Consider the following 25,976-nt stretch of genomic DNA (forward strand, 5'->3'; position numbering starts at 1 on the left):
CACCCCCTGAGTATATGGGTAGAGCTCCATTATCTTCAAAGCAGTTGTGACCATTTACATAAGTGCTGTAACTGGCCCTATAGATTGAATCAACTCAAAGTAAATGGTCTGAAGCCCAAGTTCTAAAGTTAAATCTTCCTCTTTCCTTCTTTAATTCTAGCAACTGATCTTTGGTATGAGAGACCAGTGGTGTCACATTTCCACAATAAAAGTAAAACTAACAATCTCAAACATTTCAACTAAAATCTTTTGCATGAAGAACACGCTGAAAGCTGAAGTGATTAACTATTGTACTGAAAGTTTTATCCATATCTGTATGGAGTTAGCAGTTACCCTAACTTTCCATAATAGGTCGCTGATTATTTTAAAACTTTTTTCCCAATCAGAGACACTATTGTTTTTTTCTTTTGCTATGAGAATCTTAATTTAAATAGAAAGCAGTATTTATACCATGCACTAAATAATAAAATACGTGAGCTAAGGTTGTGTTTATAAGTGGTTTTAAGTACTCTCATCCACATTACTGTAAATGTATTTCACACACATTCTGATGATTGGAACAATATTTAATTTTCATGCATTAAACATCACTACTTTAAGTTCAGTTTCTTTTTAAATGAATGAATTCTGAGAAGTGACCTCACTGCTTTAAGAATGCTTTATTCATTCAAAATTCATTCAAAAAAAATTCATTCATTCATTCAAAATAATTGTAATTATGATTTTTCTTTACCAGGTTTGTTGATTTACACTTGAACCATAAAAAAGGGGTTCCTTGACCCTAAGTATAGCAAGATGAAATGGCAGTAAGATGAAAATTAAAATATCTAAACTGACTACTAGTGAAACTTTTAGACATGAGTGAATAGATACGAGTAATAATTACTATAAGCCAGATTCTTCCCTCACTAAACCAGTACTACGCTATTGACTCTGGAGTAACTGAAGGGGAAATGCATAAAATTAACTTATCAAAAGCCTAAGTGTCAAAACGTTACAGAGAAAGTGCATTTTAATTTACCTGAAAACAAATCAGTCCTCACTACAATCCTGTGAGGTAGGAAAACATTCAGAACTATATTTTACAGAGGTGGAAACTGAGGCACAGATCAGTTGAGGCCACAAAGCACATCCGGGGGCAAAGCAGGGGTAAGAAATTCCTGGTTCTCAATCCCACGTTTTCAGGCCACTAGAGTGTGTTGACTTTCAGTTTATTATACAGAGAATAATAATGCTGTAATTTTTTTTTTTAAAAGATGCTCTATGAAAGTTGACAGGCCCAAAAAAGAATGCAAAGCCTGTCCCACTGCCAAATACCCAAACAACTTGTATTCTAAATACCCTGTTATTAACAAAACTCCATAAATACCAGTGCTCCAGAAAAAGGTCTGCAAAGTCTTAAACAGCCTGTCCATCCCTGTGTTTTCTTGGCTCACGAGTATGGAGCTGGCAGGAAGGGAGACTATGGAGGTGCAAATGTCACATTTTGTTACGTAAATACATGTTGCAGCAAAACCCGAGCATCTTAGGTTTGTTTTCTTTGGGTCACGTGGCAAAAGGGCCAAAAGTTTAAGGACTACATTCTTCCTCTGGCTGCACGTATGTGGCTCATTTTAATAGGAACCACCTGTGCTTATTTAGCCCCAACTGGACTGCAGCCTTAATTATGAAGCACATAATTTCACTATCAGTTGGGGAACATTCTGCAACAAACTCACTTAAGGAAAAAAAAAAGAAAAAAAAAGGGTGAGAGGAAAGGAGAGAATATTGTATTTCAGGTCTGACCGCCTTTGTGGTCTCTCTAAATAAAGTTATATGTACCATCTATATGTGGGGAGATCAAAGGAAAGGTCTGTAGCATTCAATGTGGTGGTTTTGTTTTGTTTTTTGTACAAAGAGAAATCTCATCTTTAAAACAAGATGTTCCTGAAAAAACAAAGATCAGCCACTTGGTTTTGTACTGTTTGAAAGTGCTGTTTTTCTTCCCTTCTGCAGGCTCAGCCTCAACATATTCCTCTGGATATATGCTAATATAGAACGCACAATAGCAGTTCAAGCAGCTTCAAGATCTCATTTGTCTAGTGCTAGTTGAAAGATGACAGCCATTTCAAATGTATTTTAGATAATGCACCTGATACTAAATATCTCTGATTCAAAGCTCCTGTACCTTTGCTCCCATCCACAGTGAACTCCATTGTGATTACCCTAGTTAACATTCTTTATTGCAGTTCAAGTGCTTGGGTTCTCAAGACTGGTTTTGTAAAGTAGGTGACAGAACACAAAGGCCTGAGAAACAGTAAGACTACACCCGTTGGAGTAACTTCTATGTTAATAGTTGTATCGAGTGCAAAATCTCCTAAGAACATTCGCTCCAAAACATTATATATCTTGTATCCCTCCTTGCAATCCAGGATACCCAGTTGTGCAAAATTGGTTGTGAAAGGTCTTGGCATGCCGTCCGTGCCATTGTTCATCACTGCTACAGCAAACTGTCCATTGAACAGGATTCTCTTCCATACTTCAAAATGACGGCTCTGTCAAATAGAAGAATATTGTGGGGATTCATTTTCATTGCCCTTACATCATCATTTCTGAAACTGGATCCATGGAACTCACACACATCCCTTTGTGTTTACAATACTATTTACAGGAACGGTCACCACTATATAATTAACTTAAAAGTAGCACTACTATTAGTTTACACTTAAGCTGAGTGAAAGCCCTGTGAAACAGATGTGATGGGGGTACAGACCTGATGCAGATGAACAAAATATGGGCTCTCTCTCTTAGCTATTAATTCCCTCAGAGAACAGAAGTGAGAGGTGCTGCTTTAGGGGTTCACTGGATTCCAGATGTTACTTATACTGCAACTAAAAGTATCTAAGGGTATGTCTACGCTGCAGTAGAACACCTGTGGCTGGCCCAAGTCAGTTGACTCAGGCTCTCAGGGCTATAAAATTGCAGGGTAGATGTTTGGGCTTGGGCTAGAGCCCAGGCTCTGGATCCCTCCTCCCTCATGGGGTCTCAGAGCTCAATGTCTACACTGCAATTTTATAGCCCCTCAGCCTGAACCCTGCAAGCCCAAGTCAGCTGACAAGGGCCAGTGGCTGGTATTTTATTGCTGTGTAGACATACCCTTAGGTACTGTAGACAAGTGCCTTCCCTGAACATCTTACAATAAGTAGACCTCCTACAGCCAAATGAGACTGTCTTAAGAAAATATTACATCTTGCTGTGTTGGGGAGCATAAATCTGCTCACATTTTTACGTAACAATGGAAGATAAGCAGGGATCAAAATGCTGACTTTTCCAGGTGTTTTAAAAATGTAAGCAAGATGTTATCAATATATCTTTTTTATAATCTTGTGAATTTTGTTCTGTGATGGACACTTACGCTTATTAATAAAGAGCATCTTTTGGGAGGGAATAATCTATAACTTTCTCCCAGAATAAGTGAAGGTACAATGTAGTAAAATGAGTAAATGATCTCTGATTCTGACAGACTAGCCTTTAAAACTTGAAGCCAGGGCCAGATAGCTCTGTGAAAGAACTGAATGGCACACACAGATCTTTATATGTTGTCCAGGTTGACCCAAATGTTCTCCCAATCAGTAGGTGTTGGTGCTGGATGCGTGCATGCTCCAGTATTCATTTCTAGTGTGGCTGATTTTGTGCATCTGCTATATTTTGAAACAGCATCAGTGCTGGTTTTGTGCACATTTTTTGCAACTATCTTACATAATGATCCTGCTTTTTCTACATTTAAAAAGTTTTATTGCCTTTGTAGAACTAGAAAATTGCTAAAAATAGGGGAAATAGATTACTTCAATTTGAGTGCTACAAGTAAGTTTTTTACCTGGGGGGAGGGGGAAATTTCCATTGCCCTAGAGCCTGTATCTATTCCAATGCTGTTAAGTGTCAAGAAAAAATTGTAACAATGTGCCAGTTGTATGAAGTTCCTTGGTTCTGCTTTGTGCCTCTGCAGCTACAGCGTAGATACAATTCTGTATTTAAGTTGTAAGAATGTTTATACTTTCACTTCATCCGCTGTTGTCAATTATATGATTACCCACCTTTCCAGCAATTCTAAATAATTTTCCATAGTGAGTAAAACGATCAAAAGTTCTGCTTACTGCTAATCTCTTTTTACACATGGGTCCTATTTATCCAGTGTCTCATTCAAACTATCACATAAGACATTTTTCTTGATGTGATTCTAGGCTTCTAAATTAATTTGCCATTCCAGACCACCAGAACCAAATTCTGCCCTATATTCTGTTGTATTCTGCTGTTAAAGCCCTACATCTTCCATCTGATGAGCAGCTGGAGTGTTGCCTAGAAGGTTTGCTGCTGATACTTTTGTTTAGAACGATGCAGGTTCCCTAATAGGTAGAAAAAATGACAAGACCCAAGAGCCTCCTTTTACCTATGCAAATAAGCAGCTCCAAATCTCTATCTCCTGAAAGCAAAGGTACTCTACATGAAAAGCTCCAGCAGAATGGCACAGTTACTTTTGAATTTAGCAGATGCATTTTATTATTCCTCCAGCTCAATCAGGGCACAGATATCAGAGCGTGTAGCTTGCAGTTAGGAAAAACTCAGCATAGTTCTTGCACAGTCAGCAAGACAGATGTGTAACTCTAGTACAATTACACTAACATTACCAAGAGAAGAATTTGGCTTAAATAGTTAGGAATTTGTCTGCTCTTGGGAAGTTTCTCTTCAAACCTCATAGCGTTAGGCTATCATATGCAATATTTGGGAATAGAGAGTGCAACAGGGTGGAGACATCAGCCTGGAAAAGCCACTAGGTTTGACATTGGCTACAAAGACCACATGGTCTCACCTTATATGAGCCCAAGGCCCATCACCAAAATCTCAGGTCTCTCATCTCTCAGAACCATTCATTTTATTCTCTTAACTGCACTGGAAACCAGCTGCAAGTTGTGATGAATAACCAATACCACAGTTAGGAACTAAATGCATTCCTACTTAACCCATTATGGCTTGAAGATGCTCCGAGGAAGGCAAAAAACTCTCTGGTCCTCTGCCAATTGACCTGTGGGGGAAAAAAATTCCTTCCTGACCCCCTGAACAGGTAATTGGCTAGACCTTCGGCATCTGTCAGGCTGGGTTCCCAATCTCATTTTGGGTGGGTAGGGTGGGCTGCTGGAATGGAGCTGAAAGAGGCTCCATGTGGTCCCTGCACTGGGCTAAATTGTGGGAGATGAGGAATGCTGGCCAGTCAACACTCCTCTCTCCCAACTGGTCAATGGGTGCCAGAAACTCCCAGTGGGAGGAGCTACCTATTGTCCCTTGGGAAGTGTTCCCTCCATTGCTACTGGGACTGTCCCCCTTTCACTGCCAGCCCCATCAATTTCTCCCACCCGTTGATGCGGATGGGTGGCATTTTTCAGCAGCTAAAGATTGTGTAATTCCATTCTACAGCATCCATGTAACACCACTGTGTCAACTCTATTGATGTCAGTGAGATTGTTTACTTAATTAGGAACACCATGTGACACTGCATCTAGTAAGATTATAGTAAGTTTCCAGCTACTTTTTCACCCTGAAGAGAGAACATTTGTGTGTTTAACAAAATCAACTCTTAAAATTGACAGGGCTAGAACGTACATATATTTTGCTTTGTGTAACTATTAAGCGATTGAGACATCTCAGTAATGTGGTAATCCTGAAACAACTGTAGTTTTACCATTATGGCAGGATGTGTAGGTAGAGACCAACATAGGCAGAGGTGAAGAATATGTACCATAGCAGCAGTTGCTGATGGTTATGCTATAAAATACTAGTTTTCCCATTTTATGTGTGGAGCAGAGTTCAGATGCTCATACTAGATATGATGGTAAAATGAACTGACCAACTTTCCCCCATCCATCTTTTGAGAGTCTTGGGACTCTCTCTAGAGCCTAAGAGCACTCTAAGCATATATTCGCAAAAAGAAAAGGAGTACTTGTGGCACCTTAGAGACTAACCAATTTATTTGAGCATAAGCTTTCGTGAGCCACAGCTCACTTCATCGGATACATACTGTGGAAAGTGTAGAAGATCTTTTTATATACACACAAAGCATGAAAAAATACCTCTTCCCACCCCACTCTCCTGCTGGTAATAGCTTATCTAAAGTGACCACTCTCCTTACAATGTGTATGGTAATCAAGTTGGGCCATTTCCAGCACAAATCCAGAAAACAAAGAAAATAACAGAACGCCACTAGCCGTCACCTTCAACCCCCAACTAAAACCCCTCCAACGCATTATTAAGGATCTACAACCTATCCTGAAGGATGACCCAACACTCTCACAAATCTTGGGAGACAGGCCAGTCCTTGCCTACAGACAGCCCCCCAACCTGAAGCAAATACTCACCAGCAACCACATACCACACAACAGAACCACTAACCCAGGAACCTATCCTTGCAACAAAGTCCGTTGCCAACTGTGCCCACATATCTATTCAGGGGACACCATCACAGGGCCTAATAACATCAGCCACACTATCAGAGGCTCGTTCACCTGCACATCTACCAATGTGATATATGCCATCATGTGCCAGCAATGCCCCTCTGCCGTGTACATTGGTCAAACTGGACAGTCTCTACGTAAAAGAATAAATGGACACAAATCAGATGTCAAGAATTATAACATTCATAAACCAGTTGGAGAACACTTCAATCTCTCTGGTCACGCGATTACAGACATGAAAGTTGTGATATTACAACAAAAAAACTTCAAATCCAGACTCCAGCGAGAAACTGTTGAATTGGAATTCATTTGCAAATTTGATACAATTAACTTAGGCTTGAATAGAGACTGGGAGTGGCTAAGGCATTATGCAAGGTAACCTATTTCCCCTTCTTTTTTCCTACCTCCCCCCCCGCCCTCCCCAGACGTTCTTGTTAAACCCTGGATTTGTGCTGGAAATGGCCCACCTTGATTATCAAACCTGGATTTGTGCTGGAAATGGCCCAACTTGATTATCATACACATTGTAAGGAGAGTGATCACTTTAGATAAGCTATTACCAGCAGGAGAGTGGGGTGGGGGGAGGTATTTTTTCATGCTTTGTGTGTATATAAAAAGATCTTCTACACTTTCCACAGTATGCATCTGATGAAGTGAGCTCTAGCTCACGAAAGCTTATGCTCAAATAAATTGGTTAGTCTCTAAGGTGCCACAAGTACTCCTTTTCTTTTTGCGAATACAGACTAACACGGCTGTTACTCTGAAACCTAAGCATATATTGTGATCAACCTGCAGATCCTAGAGGAAAGTCAAACAAATAAGGACAAAAGTTACTTGGAAGCAGAGGCAGAAAAACTCAATAAATTGCCACTTGAATTACACTGTTCTTGAATCCAAATTGATACTGGATGGAGTGATGTTCTCAGCCTCCCAGAAAGGAAAACATTATATGAAGCCTAAACGGCTGTATACAGCAGCACAGAAACTGATAGAATAAAAAAAAGCCTAACTAAATCCAGATTGGATATAAGCTGGTGCAACTCCTGTGGAAGTGTCTTGGCCAAATTCACTAGTGACGTAATTAGCAGTGTAAGTTACTTATGGTCAGAAAATGGGTGTAAATTCCATTCATATGTATCCAATGAATGTGTAACCTATGTATGCAGAAAGGGAGGGGGAAGAAAGTGTGGCAGGAAAAGTAATTAGTAATAAGAGTGTGTAGATTAACTTTCCTCAACCTTTCCAGCAACATTAAATAAGTGATTAAAAACAAATCACTACTACATAAGTTTATTACCAAAGGACTAGAAAGGCTGTTTTAAAAAGGAAAAATTCTGAAGCTTCCTTTCTTGGGAAAAAATAAGCTAAAGTTCATATTGCTAAGTGTGAGTTTCTGGCAGAGCTTGGTGATGAGGCATAGCAGAACCATCCTTTAAAAACAACAAACAAACAAAAACATAGAGCAAATTGGGTACCTGTATAATGCGCTGTCCCTGAATCCCCAGAGAATCTTGGTTTATATAAATCAACAGCTTGTTTTGCAAGATGTACTTGGCATCCTCAGAAATTGTCCTTAAATCACTGGACATAAAGAGAGGGGCTGCCAGGATTGCCCACAATGCCATCTGTACTTTTGACTGCTCATAACTCAGGCCAAAGTCACCAATAATCAGCTGAAATAAATCAGATACTGTTAAATGAAACTGTCTGTATTCTAGTAGCGTCTAGGAGCCCTAATCACAAACCAAGATCCCAGTGTCCTGGCACATGACATGGGCTCTTAGGGGTTACTGCAAATGTGACACTCTTAAAAGAATGAAAATGTACACCAAAAGCCAACTACATTACAATTTAGCACATGATCCTGCAAACTCTGTATGTGCAGAAATCTTACTGAAGTTAATAGCTGAAAGCTTACAGAACTGGACTGTTACTTGTATTGTCTTTTATACAACATTTGTCCCAAAATGTTTACAGCATTAATTCAATTTCAGAATGAACCATATCTTCTCCTTCATGACAAAATCCTGTTTCCATAATACCTCTGTGCAGACTTGCAAAATTATCTTAAATTTAACAGCCCAGCTATAAAATGTACTTGTCTCCCTTTACACGCCCAGGGTGAGTGAGCGATTCAGATTTTGAAAGGCTACCTTAATTGCCTCCCTTTGACTGTAATATATTTGTTTAAATGTTTACCAATATTTTTCCACTAGGCTATTTTGGAGAGCAGTTTTTGGTAATTAATTATGCATCTAGAATCATAGAATATCAGGGTTGGAAGGGACCTCCGGAGGCCATCTAGTCCAACCCCCTGCTCAAAGCAGGACTAATCCCCAACTAAATTATCCCAGTCGGGGCTTTGTCAAGCCTGACCTTAAAAACCTCTAAGGAAGGAGATTCCACCACCTCCCTAGGTAACCCCTTCCAGTGCTTTACCACCCTCCTAGTGAAAAAGGTTCTCCTAATATCCAACCTAAACCTCCCCCACTGCAACTTGAGACCATTATTCCTTGTTCTGTCATCTGGTACCACTGAGAACAGACCAGATCCATCCTCTTTGGAACGCCCTTTCAGGTAGTTGAAAGCAGCTATCAAATCCCCCCTCATTCTTCTCTTCTGCAGGCTAAACAATCCCAGTTCCCCCAGCCTCTCCTCATAAGTCATGTGCTCTAGTCCCCTAATAATTTTTGTTGCCCTCTGCTGGACTCTTTCCAATTTTTTCATATCCTTCTTGTAGTGTGGGGCCCAAAACTGGACACAGTACTCCAAATGAGGCCTCACCAATGCCAAATAGAGGGGAATGATCACGTCCCTCGATCTGCTGGCAATGCCCCTACTTATACAGCCCAAAATGCTGTTAGCCTTCTTGGCTACCTCAAGCGTGTTCCCAGCCAGGGTCACACATGGCTCCATTTTGCCACCCTTCCTCTTAAACATGTTTGTGTCACAACTTGAGGAGATCATGAAGCATTTTGTATTTTCGTGCCATTGGCATGCTGATTATAATTAAGGGTAGGATTCTGTCACAGAGGTCAAGAATTCTGTTACTTTCTGGGACCTCCCTGACTTCTTCTGGGGCAGGGCTGGAGCACCTGTCAGCCTCAAGGCTTCCGGAGCAGTGGCTGCTGGAACAGCTGACCAGCGGCCAGTCCCACGGCAGCCGTAGCAGCAGCCATGGCCAACCCCAGGCCCACCAGAACAGCTGTCTGGCAGCCAGTCCTTGGGCTTAACATTCTAGTTGGATTTAATAAAGGAAGGCAAAAACTATGCCCTCAAGCAACACAGCTACTTATAGGGACAACTTGAAGTGGGAGCCCAATAAACCAGGAGGCTTGGCAGCTCCTGAATGCTAAGCACTGAACTGCAGGAAACCTCTGGTAAACCATCACCAAATGCTGTGGGCTTTTTTTTATTGTTATGATGGAATAGAGACAGGTAAAGTATTGCAGTAAGTAAACTGCAAAGTATAAATCACTTTGGTGGTATAACAATCCAGCTGTATGTTTTCATGGTCAAACAGTAAGTGCTATGAATTTGGGGCCTTTGCTGCACAATGTGGAGGTCTCCACTACGTATTTGGGACTAAATCCCCAGCAGCAACAAAGCAGAGTTCAGCACCACTGAGAGGAGGCAGCAAAAGTACCTTCATCCTGGAGCTGGCTAGGGGCTGAACTGTCCTTCAGTGCAAATTAGACTAGCGTGAGACCTGCTCCAGCTTGTAACGGTCTCTTGGGACTGCTGAAGTGCAGCATGCTCCAGCCCTACTCCCTAGGCTGGGAAGGATGATAAAGAGCCAGTGTAGCCAGCCCTAAATCATCTGAAGATTCTTCCATGCCAAGACAATCCTCTGCTATCCATTTAAAGAAACTTTTAAGGTTTCTATGCTACATTCCAGTGGCACAAAGAGGCCTTACCATGGGCCAAGATTTAACAAAAAAGTTGCAGTCTTTCTTTATTATGCATCGTCGGGTACGGTGTTCCACACCTTGGTCAGACTGCAATGTGCTTTACTCAGGAATTTCCTTGAAGGCCACTTGGTGCTTTACCAGTGCTGAATGTGCTGTGGAGTGGGTTAGTGTGAGTAAATTACACCAGTGCTCCATTCACTACACTGGTTTTCATTCTGCTGACAGGTGAAATTTAAATTACTGGATTTTAAAATTTCTGAAGCGCTATCTAATTTTGAGAGTTGCAACCTGAAAGAATGGTGCTTGTACTATCCAGTTGGATGAGAAACTGAAGAGCTCTTGTTGACATTTCCTTGATTTGAACTCTTAAGAACAGGAGGCAAGACAGTCACCATGGAAGCTCCCCAGCTGTAACTTGTTCCAACTTTGCTGGTACTGAGAGCATCCTGCAAGGTTCATCTTCCTGAACAAATAGCTGTTTGATCTCAAGAAAAAACTAAAAAGGGATTTTCCACCCCGTGGCTGGGGTGGCTAACAAGGGGATGGCTATTATGTTAGATATTTATTTTTAATATAGGTAACCCAAGGGCCCCAGTGATGAGGCATTATAATTTTAGTAAGAAAAGCTTTTTTACCACATTAATATTTGGCATTCATGTAGAACATTTTTCACTAGATGATCGCAAGGCATTTTATAAACATTAATTCCTAGAAAAAAAGTTAAGGTAGTAAATATGTACCTACTGATTTAAACGAAAAATATCAGAACATTAGTTATAAAATGTTTAATAGGACATTCTGAGTTAAGGTTAAATACCATTTGGCTTGAGATCCATGTGTAATTTCTAGCTGAAATTTTTTTCCCTGAGATAGTTAAATGTGAACACCGTCTATATCAGATTTAAATGCAAAGACAGTGCAATCTTAACTACTGAGTTGCCACTATATCTCTATACTCATCTCATGCTATAAATACCTCTAATGGTATTATACCATTTTGAAGATGGTTAAATTGCGATAAAAAGAATGCTGCAGTGAGTCAGTGACGGAGGCAGGAGTAGAACCCAAGATTTCTGACTCTGTCCCCTGCTCTAACTGCTGGACATGTTTTCTATGCACAAGTGCATAGTATCAGTCTTGCCCATTGGCTGTTCACGGCTGTCTTTTAGAAAGTCTTACTAAATTATCGTTTTATCAGGATCTATTTAAATTTCAGAGAACAAAATATTAAAAAGATAACATCACCATATCTGGATCATTCCATCTTCCTGGGCCAGCTGCAGGTTGCAGTTTATCCTGGTTATTTCCATACCACTCAATAATATTTACAACACTCTCCCAGGAATCCTGGATGTCACCAAAATTTCTCCAGAGGTTACAAATTTCACCAAGTACAGTATAATTTACCTAAATAAAAACATAAGTAATATATTTATATGTATAATACATATGTGATCATCACATCAATGAAATAAATTATTTTATTTCTACAGCCACTGCATAAACTACATTTATTCTGCACCTTTGACCTGTTTCCTGTGCCAGGACTGCTACTGCCATTATAAATCTCTGAGCAACTTCAACAGCTCCCATTCTCGGCTACCTCCTGTTCTCCCTCTTCCCTCCCTTCCTCATCCCCCCTCTTATTCTTCTGCTGCTTTCCTACCAACACTAATTGCTGAGTGGTGGGTCTGCAATAGCAGAAGCCGACTCTCCCCATTGTGACACAATCATCTGGTGCAAAATTAACTGGATCGCTAGGCTTCAGAACTGGAAATACCAGGCGGTTAAATATCATGTTATGAGCTCTCAGACAAACAAAAGTAGGTGGGAAGGACAGTGTATATAAATACTGTTTTGTTACAGTTTATACTATATTTAAATGGTATTTTCCATCACCAAATTCAGAAAGGTATTGATATAAAAACATTTTAAAAAACAAATAAGCTGAATTGGTCTCCAGAAAAGCAAATAGGGTTTTCTAAATTTCTAAAGGAATAAAATGTTCCCTAGCACAGAACATATATCTGTGTCATTCTCCAACAGTTTTTTTCCAAAGGAAGAACAACTGATTTTAAGACAGTGGTTTAGTTGCCATTTGAAAACAGAGACGAGCAGACGCCTTTGCCATACTCTTATTTTCAGATGTCATACCCATAATCTGAATAGGAGAGATTGGTATCTACGATGTACAGCTTTCTTCTATAAGCATCTGAAAAGCGGAAAACTTTGGTATTTCATTAGTGCAGTGAGGTTGTTCATCTAACACGGTGGTGCCAGTACGCAGAAATGAATGGAATAGAATAGGACTTGCCTGGCTGGTGTGCAGTTCATTCAAATAAGTTCCAGCCATTTGTCAAGAGCTCCCAGTTAGCTAAATACTGTCAGCTAAGGAGTAATAATATAAAATCAGATAGTGGAGATACCTTTGGGGGAAGCCCTCCTTCATAGGCTGGCCAGCTACATGAGTAAGCGATGGGTCTTCCTGTTTTATTCAGAGCAATGCTCATCTTTGGGTAGCCTAAACAAAATTGAGCACTGGGTTGTAATGCAAGGCAATATTAACATATTACATAACAACAGTAATAGTGTTCTAGTTTTTTCCACTTGCTATTGTTTTACAAAGATAAGAACGGAGTCTCTTCTTTGGTGAATTACATATGGATGTGAATTATATATGGAACATGGCTAATTAAAGGTTTCCTTTACAAAGATCTTATAGTTACAATTTATGAGCACGCCTGCCCAAAATTGACTGTTTCTGCAGATGTAAGAAAAACCATGTTTTGTATATTCCTGTTTTCAAGTTATTCAGCAACAGGCAGATTTTTTTCAAAATAGATGTGGGATTGGAATAATCTTATAGTTCTGAACCAGTGTTTAAGAAAAGAGCTGAATGGCATAGTAGCATTGTACTGTGTTGCCATTAAGGAAGTCTGGGTTTGGGAAAGAACCAAGGACTCTCCTTCTTTAGACTAGCAGAAAACTGAACATCTTGAAGAGATTATGTTCCTGAAAACTCTTTTTGGGAAAAGAGGTGCTGCAAGTACAGGATCTTGCCCACGCAGTATCTTTAATTGCTAAGCACCTACTATAACAGTCTGGGAGCAGAGTCCTCTTTACCCTATCTGAGACTCACCTGTTTAAAACAAATCAGTCACAATTTTAAAAACAGTCTCCATTAGCACTCAGTGTATACATACAGAACGTAGGTTTCAAAACAGTTGGCTTTGTAACGTCTATTTTCTTTTGCTTATAAAACTTTATACAAAATGTACTGTTGTAATAATTTGGCCTCCAAACTTACTCTAACTGTGAGCTCAATTGTAAGAAGCAAAAGTTCATAATGTCACAACAACAATATATACGGTAGAACCTCAGAGTTAGGAACACCAGAGTTATGAACTGACCAGTCAACCACACACCTCATTTGGAACTGGTAGTACACAATCAGGCAGCAGCAGAGACAACAACAACAAAAGCAAATACAGTATAGTACTGTGTTAAAAGTAAACTACTAATCAAATAAAGGGAAAACAGCATTTTTCTTCTGCATAGTAACATCTCAAAACTGTATTAAGTCAATGTTCAGTTGTAAACTTTTGAAAGAACAATCATAACATTTTGTTTAGAGTTACGGACATTTCAAAGTTATGAACAACCTCCATTCCTAAGGAGTTCGTAACTCTGAGGTTCTACTGTAACAATAAATGGTGATAGGAAAAGATGCAAAAGGCAGACAAACTGCGTTAGTCAAAACAAAAACACTTACACTGATATAATCCAAGGACTGTGTTAAGAACAAGCCTTGCAAACAAGAGAGGTGCGGAACTGGAAATCAATGGACCAAAACTGGTGTCAGAAACTATGCCTGATTGCTGGACAAAATAATAAGGGGATGGGCTATTTCACCTTGCACTACCTTTTTAAAAGAAAAGACTTTGGGGGAAAACCTGCCTGCAGACTAACAACCACTGCTGACTGGGAGATGAGAGGACTGGAAGAAGCAAGCTTTACCATCAAGGCTTTCTCCTGGGACCCTGGGATTCACTGTTACACCACTAGTTCTTCGTTGTCCTAATCCTGACGGAGATCCTGATGAGTCAGGGCCAGAGAGAGGGGGACCCAAAGGACATCACCACCTACACTAACTAAATCCTAAATATCACCTGGGATGTGAGGCTTTGTCACTCCGTCCATATCCCTTGTATCTTCTCTTTCCTATCCTCCTTCTTTTGCCATCTGTTTAATAAAAGTGTGGCTTATCTGGCCAAGACCATATATTGTGCAACACTGCTATAAGCCTGTGACCAAAGAGGCAGGTGAAAAGCAATGCAATAAACAGGCTGATGCTGGTACAAGCTTGCCAGGTCACAAAGTGGCTAACTAGACATTTGCCATGCCTGTGTTTCTCTAGGAGTGAGGTAGCAAGTGAGAGTCAACACCAGGGCCAGAAGCTGCATTTTCTGCCTTTCCTGTTCTTTTCTCACCCCTTTTGTGTGTGTTTGTTTTATTCTGTTTTTTAGAAAATGGGATCTGACTTTAACAACAACAACAGCTCCAGCCCATCTCAACTAACTTTCTCTTGTTTCCCTAAAAGGATAGTTTTAACTAAAAGACTTTCAAACTGTTTTTTTTTCTTTTAATAACTCTACAGCTAAAGGGAATAAGGGATATTGTTAAAATAAAAGGGTTATTTAATAGTTTACATAACTGTGTTCCTTCTTTTTCTTAACCTTTAATAAAAGGTTAAAAAGATTTTATTGGTGTGTTTGTCATGGTACTAGGCAGGTTGAGGTCTCTGTATTCCAAAACCTCAAACTATGTTAACTGTTAATGTTGGACAGTGACAGAGTCCTGTTAACACACTTGACACTCTGGACATATTTATTCCATCAAGATTAATACAACAGTATCTTAATAGACAAAAATATTCAATGCTTCACATTTGCCCCCAAACTTTTTTATTTATATTTTTGGAGCTGTAGCGAAATCCCTTCATCCATTCTGTGTTATCAGTGAGTGGAAAAAACATATTTTTTGTTGTCTTAAAAAAACCAAAAGCCTTTGATAACACTTTTTGAACAGGGCTTCAGCACAAAGGGTTGACTTTTACAACTTGGCAAGCAGGCCACCATTCTCACTGAGGACTCGTATCTTTTCTTTGTTTAATAAGATGAATTTGATTGAACAAATTTATGACTTTTAAAACTTACTGAGCCACAAGCATTAGAACACTATGCTAAGCCTACAGATCTGAACTTAAACATAGGGAGATGCACTGCATATCTTTTGAGGATGCTCAGGATCTCTTATGTGGAGTTTTTAAAATCTTTCACCTGAAGCATCATTCATTGGCTGCAATTTGAGATAAGATATTAGATATGATGGGCTGACATGACCAATATTCCTATTAAAATGCTATATTGAAAACGAGAAGGGGACTGAGAGGAGAGATGGGGTGGCAGTGGGAAGCAGACCCAGAAAGAGAGGGGCACAATCCCGTAGACTTCAGTTGGACGTTTGAGTGCTCAAGGAATGCAAAACAAGGGCCTTATTTTGAATCCTGTTTCTTGAGTAGCTACTTAAAATGAGCTAAAAGCTGCATTATGAAGGGGATGGGAGGAAACTTCATTCAGATAAAACAAGATCATGAGACATCACAACTCAATATTGAGCTTAACGAGTATAAATTCAGATTCACCCAAAACTAATAAACATATAAACAGAAATTATTTGGAGATGAAAAAACAGCGATGAAAAGCAAACTTACTACTTCACAGAACTTGAAGATTTCACAGGCTTTTTAAAAAATGGGATATCCAAGTTTAAGCAGCTTCACTTAAAAATAAAACAAAACAAAACTCCTGAGCCAGCCTTTCCCTTGTTCAAAGATTAATCCTAAGAAACAAACCTATTGCTTTAACAGATGAGTTGGAATAGCAGCCATCAAGCTTCAGCATGTCAACTTCCCATTCTGCAAATGTTTTGGCATCTGTATCAATGGTGTCCAGTGTGGTCCCAGGGTAACCACTGCAGGTGTAGTTACCCATGTCACTATAAATTCCAAATTTCAGCCCTTTGGAATGTACCTGATAAAGCAAATGAAAGTAATTCTGATTAGTTTATGATTTCAGTGTATTTGTCTTCTAGTACCCATTGATGCGAAATCTCTCTTCTGTTTGTTAAACATCTCCATTATTTTTCTGAATTTAGATTTCTCTTGGATGCTCTCTTGTGAGATCTCTGCCTATTTTGGTAATGATGTTCTGAGAGCCTTTGTATACCAGAGTCCTAAAAAGTTGATTGTTGTGTAGTAATGGCTGCTTTGGATTCATGGTGAAAAATATAGTTAAAAGGTGAATTACCTGGCCTTTCATATGTTGCCTTTCATGCAAGGATCTCAAAACAGTTCACAAGGATTAGGATGTAGATAAGCATTGTTATACACATTTGGTAGAAACAAAATGGAATGGTTAAGTGACTCACCCTAGGCCGCACAGTAAGTGGTACAAGTAGGAACAGAAACCAGGAATTGTGGCTCCCAGTTCTCTGTGCTAACCATTAGTTCCCTGCCTCTCTGCAAAATATGGCTTTCATTCCAAATACACACTAAGGGCTCCATCCTTCAAACACACACATGCTTATTATTTACTTCAGTGTAACTATCCAAATGTGTAAACTGGTAAGCACGTGTGAAACTCTGCAGGATTGGGGCCTTGCTGGGTACACAACCACATTGTGTAATTGACCCACTGTACAGAATAATGCATCTTTGCTCATTTGTAAATATATTTACCTTCCTTTCAATTCTAACCCAGAGCATGTTAATATATTCCTAAGGAATAACAGTTGATTAACCCTAAGTGTCTACTGATCATCATCCATATGTGCAGGTGCAATGAAAATCCAATATGTATTTCCCTTAGAGATATGCATAGTATCATTTACATGTATTACAATTAAGCTGTTCCCTGTAATTTTTCCAGCTAAGTAGCTTAACATTTATTAGTTGTCATTTAAGTGAATTCTACAGTATGTTATATGTATCCTTTTCTAATAACAATTTCTTTAAATAACTACATTCAAAAGAAAATGGCATTTTTAGCATCTACATCTGAGATACAACATTGAGAAACTAGTGTTTAAGTACATGTATTTTACTTAACTTACATAATCAGCAAGAGCTTTAATACCACTTGGAAACCTATCTGGGTCTGGCTGAAGTCTGCCCTGGGAATCCCTTTCCTTTGCAGACCAGCAATCATCAAGGTTCACATATTCGTAACCCAGCTCCTTCCATCCATCTTCTGCCATCTTGTCTGCCATACTTTTGATCAAGTTCTCACTGGTAAAAAACAGAAGATTGCATTAACAAAGTTGTTGAAATGTTACATTTTACTTTTTTGTATGTGTTTGCAGGGACCTCAAAGGGTCAGGACCTCGCTTTTACATCTCCTCAGAAAAATGGCAATTCCAACCAAACAATACCACTTCACACCTTGCTGGCTGGCCACTGATTCAGAACTGAGTCACAGAGAAAATGGCTCAATTCTGGTTCACCTGTACTACTTCTTCCAGCTCCTGAACTTAGGGACCCCTTCCAGGTATGTAGTAACCTGTCCCTCCTTAGTCTAGAACAGTGATCACCAACCTATCGATTGCGATCGACTGGTCGATCCTAGAGACTCTCCCAGTAGATCCCGATCTCTGGTGGTGTGGCGGGGCTGCCGCTAAGACAGGTTCCCTGCCTGCCCCGGCCCCACGCCGCTCCCGGAAGCAACCAGCACAGCCCTGCGGTCGCGTGGAGGGGCAGGGGTCTCCGCGTGCTGCTCCTGCCTTCAAGCACTGTCCCCACAGCTCCCGTTGTCCAGGAACGGCCGATGGGAGCTGCGGGGGCAGTGCCTGCAGCGAGGGGCAGTGCGCGGAGCCACATGCCCCCAGCCCCAGGGGCCGCAGGGAAGCATTGGCCCCTTCCGGGAGTGGCGTGGGGCTAGGGCAGGCAGGGAGCTTGCCTTAGCCTCGCTGCGACTGCCACCTGGGAGCCGCCAAAGGTAAGTGTTGCTCGGCAGGAGGTTCCATCCCAACTCCCAGCCCCCTCCTGGAGCCAGCACCCCAAGCCCCAACCCTGTGCCCCTTCCCGGAGCCAGCACCCCTTCCCCCCTCCTGCACCCCCTCCTGCACCCCAACCCTTGCCCAGACATGAGCCCGCTCCCAAAGCCAGCACCCCAAACCCCCTCCTGCACCGAACCCCTGTCCCAGTCCTGACCTCCCTCTCAGAGCCAGCACCACATACCCCCTCCTGAACTCCAACCCCCTGTCCCAGCCCTGACCCCCCTCCCAGAGCCAGCACCCCATACTCCCTCCTGCACCCCAACATTTTGGAAATCGGAAGTTATATTTAATTTATATTATATGGTATAGTAATCCCATAGTAGCCTGCCTTATAATCATTTGATTTAGAAAAAAAAGGGGACTTGGCCAAAAAATTTCCATCTTCAGCTAGGTTCTTTGTCAGGGTTATAGAAGCAGCCAAAATATTTGTCTCCTTGGCTACTGCTGTGCAAACATTACTAAGTTGATCATAAAACATTTCCTGTTCTGTGAATTATAGGAAAGTAATACGATCTTAACAATGTTAATACACTTAAGCATTTTACATACTTAGCCTTTTTAGTGTCAAGTCTAAAGTTCAGCTTGCTTTGCTTGTATTTATTAATACAAAACAATGACGAATACTCTCTCCCTCCGTTAATCTGAAGCAGGCTCTTAACAATAACATTTCTGAGATATAACAGTAGAGGGAGTTCTCTCAATGTTTCCTAGATAATTCTGTTCTGATTCTAGTTGTGTACATGAACATTATTTCCTTCCTGTTGTAGAAACATAGAATTTCCAGCTTCCTTCTTTAGGAAGGAAATTTTGGCCACCTCTCAAAATGGTAGCAGTGAAACACTCTGGTTTTGTCTCAGTACTTTTCTGATTGGGAAACACAATGATCTAGGAAGTCCATGAAAGCTTCCACAAATGAGATTTTAAGATTAAAGGATAAAAATTGGGACAATAATATAAACATCTCTTCATAAGAGAATGGGGAAGGAGGAAAAACTAAATCTGACAAGAATTATTTGAACAAAAGACTCAGATGAAAAAAGGGGAAGAAAAAATATAAGAACCTTCAGTAAATGGTGCAGGACTAGAATTACTGTACTTGAGGCCACCTTACAACAGCTATTCAACCATTCTTCTCCTTTGAGTTGTAAAGTATTACATTTCTTTTGTAAATAAGCTGATTAAAATAAGTGAATTGAGAATTTTTTATTCAAAATCTTCTTCTAATCTAGTGTAACTGACCGAACCTGGATTTATTCTTATCCTAAAATCTTACCTAAATCTATGTAGGCACTTATATTACCCCTATCACCATGGCATCTAGCCACCAACATTCTATGTACTTAATATTATTAGAAGTGTTACTAAGGAGGCACCACTCTCACAAATGTTGTAGTAACATTATATTTGTACCAACACTGTGCTTTTGGTCTTCTTTGTCTTTTTTATATGGGATAAGACAGACAAAACCTGAACAGTTTGTTCAACATTCTCTTAACTCTAGCACAAAGTTTGAGAAGTTTCCTAACTGTGATATTTAGAACTCTTTCACAGCCATTCTTGATCAATTATCTCACCTGATGCAGTTTCCAGGATCAGTTTTGCAATTGGTATTGCATCTAAAACGTTCCCAAGGCAGCCAGCCCATTGGTGGAGTCCTTAGTAAACCATTATCTAAGGATGAACAGCAGGCAGCCAATCCCAACAGGATGCTCAGAGGAGGCAGCAACATGATTAACAGGACAACTATAAATCAGAAGAATGGATCCAATTAATATTTTCACTTTTAGCACATCTGTTGTTCAAAAACAGTCCTACAATTTAACTTGTTCTTAAATGCTAGTTATCTGTGTCTTAGGTATTTCTGGGATCCTAGCAACCAGGTATCTGAGGGACACCAAGGCATAGAAAATAAAAGATTTCAAAGGCTGATCATGATTAAACATGGACAAATCTAAATATACAGGGGGACATTTCCAAACCTTTGAACAATGATTTATTTGTCTCTTCAATTATCAATAGGAAATTTGCAGCTAAAACCCATTAATCACATTGAGAATACATCATGATAAATATAATTGCACAGTTCAAAGATCAAACTCTTCTTCCAAATATTAATACATTAAATCCTTCAATATTACTTTTGAGTAAACACTATATTGCCATTTGTTTGCCATTAAAATGCATATAAAGCTTGCATGAATAGCTTTTTCCTACAAGCTTCGTAAAAAATGTATATCAGCATACAACATACAGTTTTAATTTTGGCTGGTGGATCTCTCTTTCACCTTACCATTCAAAGGCTGACCTGGGGCAAGGACCTTACCTTAGGTTGAAGATGTGAAATATGCAACTCCTTTGGGGTAAACTATTTTCAGTACCAAATTTGTTTTAATGTAAGTGGCATAAGGCTGAAGAAAGGGATTGGTTACAATATCTCACACTTCTCACTTGCTCTCAGGTCTTCACTGCTTTTGCTTTCTCTAGTTTAGATGATGAGTAATCAAATCCTACTCCCAGGGTATGATTGCCATCACCAATGATGCTGGAGCACAAATGGAATCAGTGCAAAAACAGAGAGAGAGTCATAGATAATTCCTGGGACTCTGTATGTTACAGAACGTTTGACTTTGGAAGGAAATGGTTGATAAAAAGAAAAAAATTCTTTTTCTAATAACTGCAAGGGTAATTGACATCCTTCTACATCTCTCTGTGTGTTTCTTTTACTCTCTGTCTGGTACTATCAAAACTACATTGCAGTCTTAATTGGATGAGCATTTAAAAACAGATTTTCTTCTCTATTGGGTTATTAAAGGCCCCTACATAACAACACATGTTTCTCCCAGTATTCTTGCCCAAAATTTTCCTTAGTCCCTTCTGTTGTGAAGTGTGCTAAATTGATTGATTGAAAGACACAGTAGAACCTCAGAGTTACATGCACCAGAGTTATGAATTGATTGGTCAACCACACACCTTATTTGGAACTGGAAGTATACAATCAGCAGCAGCAGAGACAAAATATGTAAATAAATAAATAAAGCAAATACAGTACAGTACTGTGTTAAACGTAAACTACTAAAAATAAAGGGAAAGTTTTTTGAAAAAAAAAAGATTTGACAAGGTAAAGAAACTGTTTCTATGGTTGTTTCATTTAAATTAAGAGGGGGGGTTTTCTTCTGCATAGTAAAGTTTTAAAGCTGGATTAAGTCACTGTTCAGTTGTAAACTTTCGAAAGAACAACCATAATGTTTTGTTCAGAGTTACGAACATTTCAGAGTTACAAACAACCTCAATTCCTGAGGTATTCATAACTCTGAGGTTCTACTGTAGGTGCATTTCATATACGTAAAAAGAAAAGGAGTACTTGTGGCACCTTAGAGACTAACCAACGTAGTTGAGCATAAGCTTTCGTGAGCTACAGGTCACTTCATCAGATGGGCAGATTAAAACTGTGTATAACATGCAACAATGCAAACTGAAACTTCCTCATTTTGTTTAAAATAAAATTCCTTGCAACAACATTTTTTCTTAACTATGAAAGTTGTTACTGTTGCCACATGAACTATACTTACACAAGAAGTAAGTTAGATGCATCAAAAGTGAGAGAGAAAACATAATTATCCAAACATTATAGCAGAGTTAATGATCAAGTATCTCACCTATACTGAAAGCAGGCAGGCTGACCGATCTGTTCCTGGGGAGATCTTCATTAGGAAAAGAAGACAAGTGTGATCCCCCTTGTTTTAAATGGAGATTAAAAAAAATTAATTCACAGATCTGCCTTCCACAATTTATTCTTTTGATTTCACTGGATCACTTATCTCATATTACTGGACCTAAGTAAGTTACATTTAGTGTAAGATCTCCCCCTCTCTGAAGGTACAATAGAATATTCCAACAGCTTTCCATCTGACATATTTGCTCTCCTAGGAGGAAGCAGAAAAGGAGGAAAAATTCCTTTATCAATCTTGGGGGTGTCATAAATATAAAGGGAAGGGTAAACCCCTTTAAAATCCCTCCTGGCCAGAGGAAAAATCCTCTTACCTGTAAAGGGTTAAGAAGCTAAAGGTAACCTCGCTGGCACCTGACCAAAATGACCAATGAGGAGACAAGATACTTTCAAAAGCTGGGAGGAGGGAGAGAAACAAAGGGTCTGTGTCTATCGGTACGCTGCTTTTGCTGGGGATAGACCAGGAATGGAGTCTTAGAACTTTTAGTTAGTAATCTAGCTAGGTATGTGTTAGATTATGATTTCTTTAAATGGCTGAGAAAAGAACTGTGCTGAATAGAATGACTATTTCTGTCTGTGTGTCTTTTTTGTAACTTAAGGTTTTGCCTAGAGGGATTCTCTATGTTTTGAATCTAATTACCCTGTAAGGTATCTACCATCCTGATTTTACAGAGGTGATTCCTTTACTTCTATTTACTTCTATTTCTATTAAAAGTCTTCTTGTAAGAAAACTGAATGCTTTTTCATTGTTCTCAGATCCAAGGGTTTGGGTCTGTGGTCACCTATGCAAATTGGTGAGGATTTTTACCAAACCTTTCCCAGTAAGTGGGGTGCAAGGGTTGGGAGGATTTTGGGGGGTAAGACGTGTCCAAACTACTTTTCCCAGTAAACCCAGTTAGAGTTTGGTGGTGGCAGTGGATATTTCAAGGACAAAGGATAAAATTAATTTGTACCTTGGGGAAGTTTTAACCTAAGCTGGTAAAAGTAAGCTTAGGAGGTTTTCATGCAGGTCCCCACATCTGTACCCTAGAGTTCAGAGTGGGGGAGGAACCTTGACAGGGGGATTCTACAGTGTCCATCACGATAGTATCTAAGTGCTTAAGTAGTCAAAGATCCAACTGTGCCAGCACCAATGGCTATTGTGCTAGCATGTGTGTTGGCCCCAACCGTATCTCTGAAACTGAAACTATTACTAAACACAATAATCTAATTCCAGCCCTCATAGTTGCATTAATTCTCTCTTTTATGGCTGCAATTGTCTTGGCATAATGGTACCACAGAGAATGAGGTTCTAAGGGCTGAATGCTGACCCACTTCTGAAGGAAAGGAAATCCCTAAACACAGGATAACTGTTACCTTCATATGCAACTGGGTACCTCAAGAAGAGAAATTGGTCTATTCATCCTTGTTGTCATATTCAGGATCATTCAGTAAGGAAATCTGACCAAGTTTCAGATTACTGCTAATTCTGCCCACTGTTTCTCTCTCTTGCTCACCCTCTTTTCTTTCTATCTTCCCTCTCTTTGTGTCTCTTCCAGTCTGCATTTACCTCTCAAAAAGCTCCCATTTTCTATTCCTTCACACTGGACTGGAATCACGGCAATTTACTGGTGTCAGCCCCAGCTTGTGCTCGTGCAGCATGCCTAAATTAGGAATTTGTAGTGGTTTAACTATACTGATGTGAATTTCCTTGATGTAGATGTAACACTGAGAAACCCCAGTTGTTGGCGGGCAGGATCAAACTGGGGACTTCTGGAGCTAAATACATGAGCCTCTACTGCAGGGGTGGCCAACCTGTGGCTCCGGAGCCACATGAAGCTCCGCGGCAGGGGCTTCAGAAGTTAATATGCAGCTCCTTGTACAGGCACCGACTCTGGGGCTGGAGCTCCAGCTGCCAACTTTCCAATGTGCTGGGGGGTGCTCACTGCTCAATCCCTGGCTCTGCCACAGGCCCTGCCACCACTCCGCCCCTCCCCTCCCCTGAGCCTGCCGTGCCCTCGCTTCTCCTCCGCCCCTCTCTTCCCCACCCTGAGCCTCCTGCATGCCACGAAACAGCACGGGAGATGCGGGGAGGGAGGGGGAAGCGCTGATCGGCTGCCGGTGGGCGGGAGGCGCTGGGAGCAGGGTGGCGGGGGAGGGAAAGCTGATGGGGGTCTGCTGACGTATTACTTTGGCTCTTTGGCAATGTACATTGGTAAATTCTGGCTCCTTCTCAGGCTCAGGTTGGCCACTCCTGCTGTACTGTATGAACTAAAAGCCAGATGGCAGACTCCTTAATCTCTTTTTCTAAGTGGTCTCAGGGCCACTAGATGGGACACAGCACCACACCCAGGAGGTGTTTGGGTTACATAGACAGGACCTCAGTTTGTATGTATAAAGTATATCTTATTACTTGGGATGAGTTTCAGTTGATATGTTTTATTTGCATTTTGATTTTCAAAACAAAATCAGAAATGGGTAAAAAAACAGTAGCCAATGGAGTTTGTAAATAGTTATGTACCATCACACAGGAGTAAAACCTTTTATAACCCTGATCTACGGTATATGACTGGGGCTATGAAATAAAAAAAAAAAAATTAGCCTTGCAACAGCACAGTGGGTGTCACTCTCTTATTACTCCCAAGACCAAAGCCAGTAGTATCAAAGAAGTGTTGACCTGAGTGCTTTCAGCACTCCACTTATATTTAATTGAATATATCAGCACTGCTCAGAGTGTATGGGAGTGAGGTCAAGGAAGGGCAAATGGCATAGTTAAAGGGAAAAACACCTCTATTTTTAGTAGTGGACTGCTATAAGGGAGGGGTAGGGCTTTCTGGCTTCCCTTGTGCATAGATTAGCCATTCCCATGGCACCGTGTATGAAAATACAATGCCATGCTCATTTCAAGTTCCAGAAACCTAGGAGGGAAAAAAATTAAGATAGACTGACTCAAAAATAGACTAAAACTGGAATTTATGACTTCCCGTACCAGCTCAGACTATTTGTCCATCAAGTCAAGCATCCCATTTCCAACAGTTATTTAAGCAATGCTTCAGGGGATGTGAAACTCCCTTGTAGTTGTACAATGCTATGGAATCCTTCCTGAGTGCTGCAGGCAATCATTCTATGCCACAAAAGGTGATGTTAGGTGGTCTGATTGCACCAGGAGCATGTGTGTGTGTAGCTCTCACTGCGTTGTAGGTAACAAGAAGGGGGAATCATGCACAATACTGCTTTCCAAACAAGAATGTGAGGGTTACTCGATTTGTTTGCAGGATGGAGTTATACTTTCCCTTATTTTTAACCTATTCACATCACATACAGCAGTGGGTTACCATGCAGGACCATGTCTGAAACAAAGACATCATCATGAACGCTGCACATTTCAAGCCCAGCATTGTCACTACTTGGGAGAGATCATAGGCACGGTTTGACACTTGTGCCTCCAGTTGCACCTGTGACAGACTGGCTGGGCTTGTGTCTGCCAGTGCCACGCAGAGGGACAGCACAGTGCCCCCCACCCTGTCCCTGTGACAAAGCATGGCAAATGGCATCAGGAGCCAATGCCTCGGAGGCGTGATGCTGTGGGGCGAGATCACCCCAAGCAGGACAAAGGCCTGGCGCCACTTTGGGCCCCCTGGGTGATGTCATAATGATGCATGCCGCAGGCTGACCACACTGTGGCGTCATGGGGGCACGCCCACATTCTGATAGCACCATGGCAGCCAGGTTTATGCCACACCAGAAGGCAACGTCTTCCCC

The 25,976-nt window shown here is 40.6% G+C and overlaps 1 protein-coding gene across 1 annotated transcript; it reads right to left on the reverse strand.

Annotated features, from left to right (window-relative positions):
* Window positions 1-644: 644 nt before the first annotated feature.
* Window positions 645-25,934, reverse strand: LOC144271112 (alpha-N-acetylgalactosaminidase-like). Its single transcript, XM_077828219.1, has 9 exons — window positions 25,889-25,934; window positions 22,165-22,242; window positions 20,083-20,251; window positions 17,567-17,741; window positions 16,308-16,485; window positions 12,820-12,914; window positions 11,639-11,800; window positions 7,958-8,155; window positions 645-2,534 (listed from the first exon to the last, which is right to left on the reverse strand). The coding sequence occupies exons 1-9, from the start codon at window positions 25,932-25,934 to the stop codon at window positions 2,220-2,222; spliced, it is 1,416 nt and encodes a 471-aa protein (XP_077684345.1). The 3' UTR covers window positions 645-2,219.
* Window positions 25,935-25,976: the final 42 nt, after the last annotated feature.

Source organism: Eretmochelys imbricata, chromosome 10 (genome assembly GCF_965152235.1).
Source record: "Eretmochelys imbricata isolate rEreImb1 chromosome 10, rEreImb1.hap1, whole genome shotgun sequence".
Classification (NCBI taxonomy): Eukaryota; Metazoa; Chordata; order Testudines; family Cheloniidae; genus Eretmochelys; species Eretmochelys imbricata.

Coding starts and splice junctions, on each gene's coding strand:
- LOC144271112 (XM_077828219.1), bottom strand. CDS start 25,934: ATGGTGCTATCAGAATGTGGGCGTGCCCCCATGACGCCACAGTGTG. Junction 17,742..20,082: donor GATCCTGGAAACTGCATCAG/GTGAGATAATTG, acceptor GTTTTTTACCAG/TGAGAACTTGATCAAAAGTA. Junction 8,156..11,638: donor GATGGAATGATCCAGATATG/GTGATGTTATCT, acceptor GATTTATTTCAG/CTGATTATTGGTGACTTTGG.